Source organism: Cornus florida, unplaced genomic scaffold (assembly GCF_030987335.1).
Source record: "Cornus florida cultivar Cherokee Brave unplaced genomic scaffold, ASM3098733v1 CherokeeBrave_3.0.0_Hap2_Chr05, whole genome shotgun sequence".
Taxonomy (NCBI): Eukaryota; Viridiplantae; Streptophyta; class Magnoliopsida; order Cornales; family Cornaceae; genus Cornus; species Cornus florida.
The window spans coordinates 51,896,182-51,899,286 of record NW_026775575.1 but is presented as its reverse complement, the minus strand read 5'-3'; the positions used below and the strand labels follow the sequence as shown (position 1 = coordinate 51,899,286).

Genomic DNA, 3,105 nt, shown 5'->3' with positions numbered 1-3,105 from the left:
TGAATTTCAAACATTGACATAAACAATGAAACTCTGCTCCAATAGTTTGATTTTTTTTTTTTTTTGTGAAGTGCTTGCATGGTACATCACTACACAATCCCAATAAAGATTAAAAAGTGGATCAAGAAACAGGGGATATAATCCAACAAAAGTTTCAGCTCCAAGTTTCCAAGACCTGAATTCTTTACTTATCTCATTTTTCAGTATACAGGCACGAGGTGGTAAATTTAGACTTTCTTTCCAATGAAACTCTGCTCCAAGTTTGCCTTCACATACCATCTATACATTTTATCATACAAAACATATCAAACCTACTTGATTCATACCACCATACAATTTTATTTTGGTAAGTATAACACAAGATATAACGACAGAATCACTTACACCACCACACAAAACCTATTGCCATTAGCATCAACATGATTATTACTCCAATGGCATCCTCACCATTTGGCGGCCGCACCTTATCTTCCTTATTGCCTTCATCACCATTGTTTTGAAGCGCCATAACACCTGTGTCCATTAACGAACATCATAATCTCAACCGACTTATTAAGTTAAATAAGATGCTCCCAAGAAAATAAAATATCACAAATAAGACAACAAACCATTTAAACGTTACTGAAAGGCATAGATTAAGAAAATTTGATATTGAATGAAGCATAGGATTACTTATATATAGTCCTCCTTTCAATTCCTATGTCTAACCGTCAATTAGCCATTTCTCTGTCAATCCTTACATCTTAAAAGGTACAGCGAATTCAACAAGACAGACAAATACTTGCAAATACATCTCAAAAGGACAATTTTAGGACACAAGGAAATCATTTAAGAGAAAACCTAGCTAATAGTAATACAATATGCAATCCCAAAATACATTCCGAGGCTTGTATGGCAAAATTTTTAAATATTAATTTCTAAAGGCCACTTCAAATAACCATATAAAGCATGTGATGCAAAAATACATAATAAAATCATCAGAAATTTTCTAAAATTAATAACACAACAAAAACCGTATCCCTAATTACCTGCATTCAAACACTGCCCAATCTAGATTAAAAACAAAAGCATCGACACAAGCATATAGAAAGACTATGACGATAACAAAGCCCAAGACTCATTCAAAATGTGTTTAAATCACAAAAACCACATCCCAAAACCCAAATTAGAGAGCCCCTCAATTACCTACATTCGAACCCAAAATCCACATTTCAGTGCCATTTAAAGAACCTGCATTCAGACTCTGTCCGTTCTTGATTGAAACAAAAGAATATAGAGAGATTATGATGTTAATGAAGGAAAAATCTAATATAAAGTGCAATCGGCCCTTTACAAAATGGATTCAAAGATTAATAGGTTTCAAACATTAGTTTCAAGAAACTGCTTCACAAAAACTACATATGAACCCCAAAACAGTACTAATGCAAAGTGGCAAAACATCCCAACACCCTATCATCCCCAGATTTACAAAAGTAAATCAATCACAAAAACCCTAATACCATATCATCCCAAGATTAACAAAAGTAGCTTCAATCAAATGAACCCTAATACCATATCACCACAAGATTCACAAAAGTAAATTAATCACAAAAAACCCTTAGGCTGTGTTTGGCGGCATGGAATTGGAGCCTTGGAACTGGAAATGAAGAAAATTTTGGTTCAATTTTCTTAACTGTTTTTCTCCAACTCAACCAATTCTAATTTCAAAGCTCCAATTTCATGTCTGCCAAACATAGCCTAATACCATATCATTCCAAGATCAACAAAAGTAGCTTCAATCAGACGAACCCTAATACCATATCACCATAAGATTGACAAAAGTATATTGAATCACAAAATCCCAAATTAGATTGTCCATTTTTTATTATTACCTGCCTTCAAACACCGCCCAATCTCGAATGAAACAAAGGCATCGACGCAGGCATACTGTATCTGATCCTCACTCAGCCAATCATCATCCCAATTACTCCTGGAAACACTCTTCGGCTTCTCAAAACTCTTCCCAAGAAAATCTTTTGCCAACCTCACCAAACCCGCATTGCGAAGCCCATTATCATTCAAAGTTCTCACTGCCAAGCTGCGTAGATCGACTGTTTTAGACACCTTCAACCCATACTTGTTGAACAGCTTCTGTGCGTCATCTTCGACCTTAACGCCGACGAAAGTGTAATAGTTGTTGGAGAGGAATTCTACGAGGGATTTGGGGATTTCGGGGGCGATCAGGATTTGGAAGATGAGGCAATTGCGGCCGACGCAGAGTTGAAGTGTGGCGACGGCGCTTTCTTGTCCGGGAACGTTACGCCACTCGACATCGAGGCCGACCACGATGCGGCGGTGGAGGCGCTTCATGTCGGAGATCCAAGTGTCGACGATGCATGCGGTGTCAGTTACTAGGGTTTTGATGGTGTCATTGAAGAAGGTCACGTCGTAGATCTGGTAGGAAGAGTAATTTAACTCGAAGCTCCGAATGCTGATGCTCATGGCGGTTCTAGAGAGAGATCAGAGAGAAGGTTTTGGAGGCAAATTAGAAACTGTAGCGTGGTGCATTTTATGCATTCCAAACATGCGTATCAGATACGCACGTACACATATGCCACTGTCTCGCAAATGATTCTGTTTGCAAATGATTCTTATTTTAAAAACAGCCGCACATAGACATCTAAAAACTATCATCTTTGTTTTTAAAATGATAGTTCTTAGAATTAAGCGGCAATCAATTTCACAATTAAGGCAGTGATTGAGTTGAAAAATTTTAACCCTAATTGAATTAGGATTGAACTTGGGTTAAAATACTAGCAATCCGAATTAACCTGTACCTGATTTATAATATTATTTTCATATATATTTTTACATTAAAATACATTATATATAATATTTCAACATTCTTTATTAAATCTTATTGTATGTTAACATTTAGGAGATTTAATTTCTAAAAATTTATTTGTAATTTATTAAAAATTTACAAAATTTTTTTGAACTTTTTCTTGTTTAAGAGTAATTTAATCTAAAACTAATTCAAGATCATATTAAATTTTTGGTATGAAGATTAGTCATATAAGTAACTCGAATTAATCCAAAGTTTTAACACAAAATCTAAATCCGAGT

General features: G+C 35.3%; 1 protein-coding gene across 2 annotated transcripts; it reads right to left on the bottom strand.

The window, feature by feature from the left end:
* On the bottom strand, nucleotides 1-2,603 carry LOC132306455 (uncharacterized). Of its 2 annotated transcripts, none has more exons than XM_059803838.1 (2): nucleotides 1,876-2,603; nucleotides 1-513 (listed from the first exon to the last, which is right to left on the bottom strand). In XM_059803838.1, the coding sequence occupies exons 1-2, from the start codon at nucleotides 2,479-2,481 to the stop codon at nucleotides 427-429; spliced, it is 693 nt and encodes a 230-aa protein (XP_059659821.1). In that variant the 5' UTR covers nucleotides 2,482-2,603; the 3' UTR covers nucleotides 1-426. The 2 variants fall into 2 exon arrangements, with proteins under 2 accessions (XP_059659821.1, XP_059659820.1); XM_059803837.1 differs by having other exon boundaries at nucleotides 1,872-2,599.
* Nucleotides 2,604-3,105: the final 502 nt, after the last annotated feature.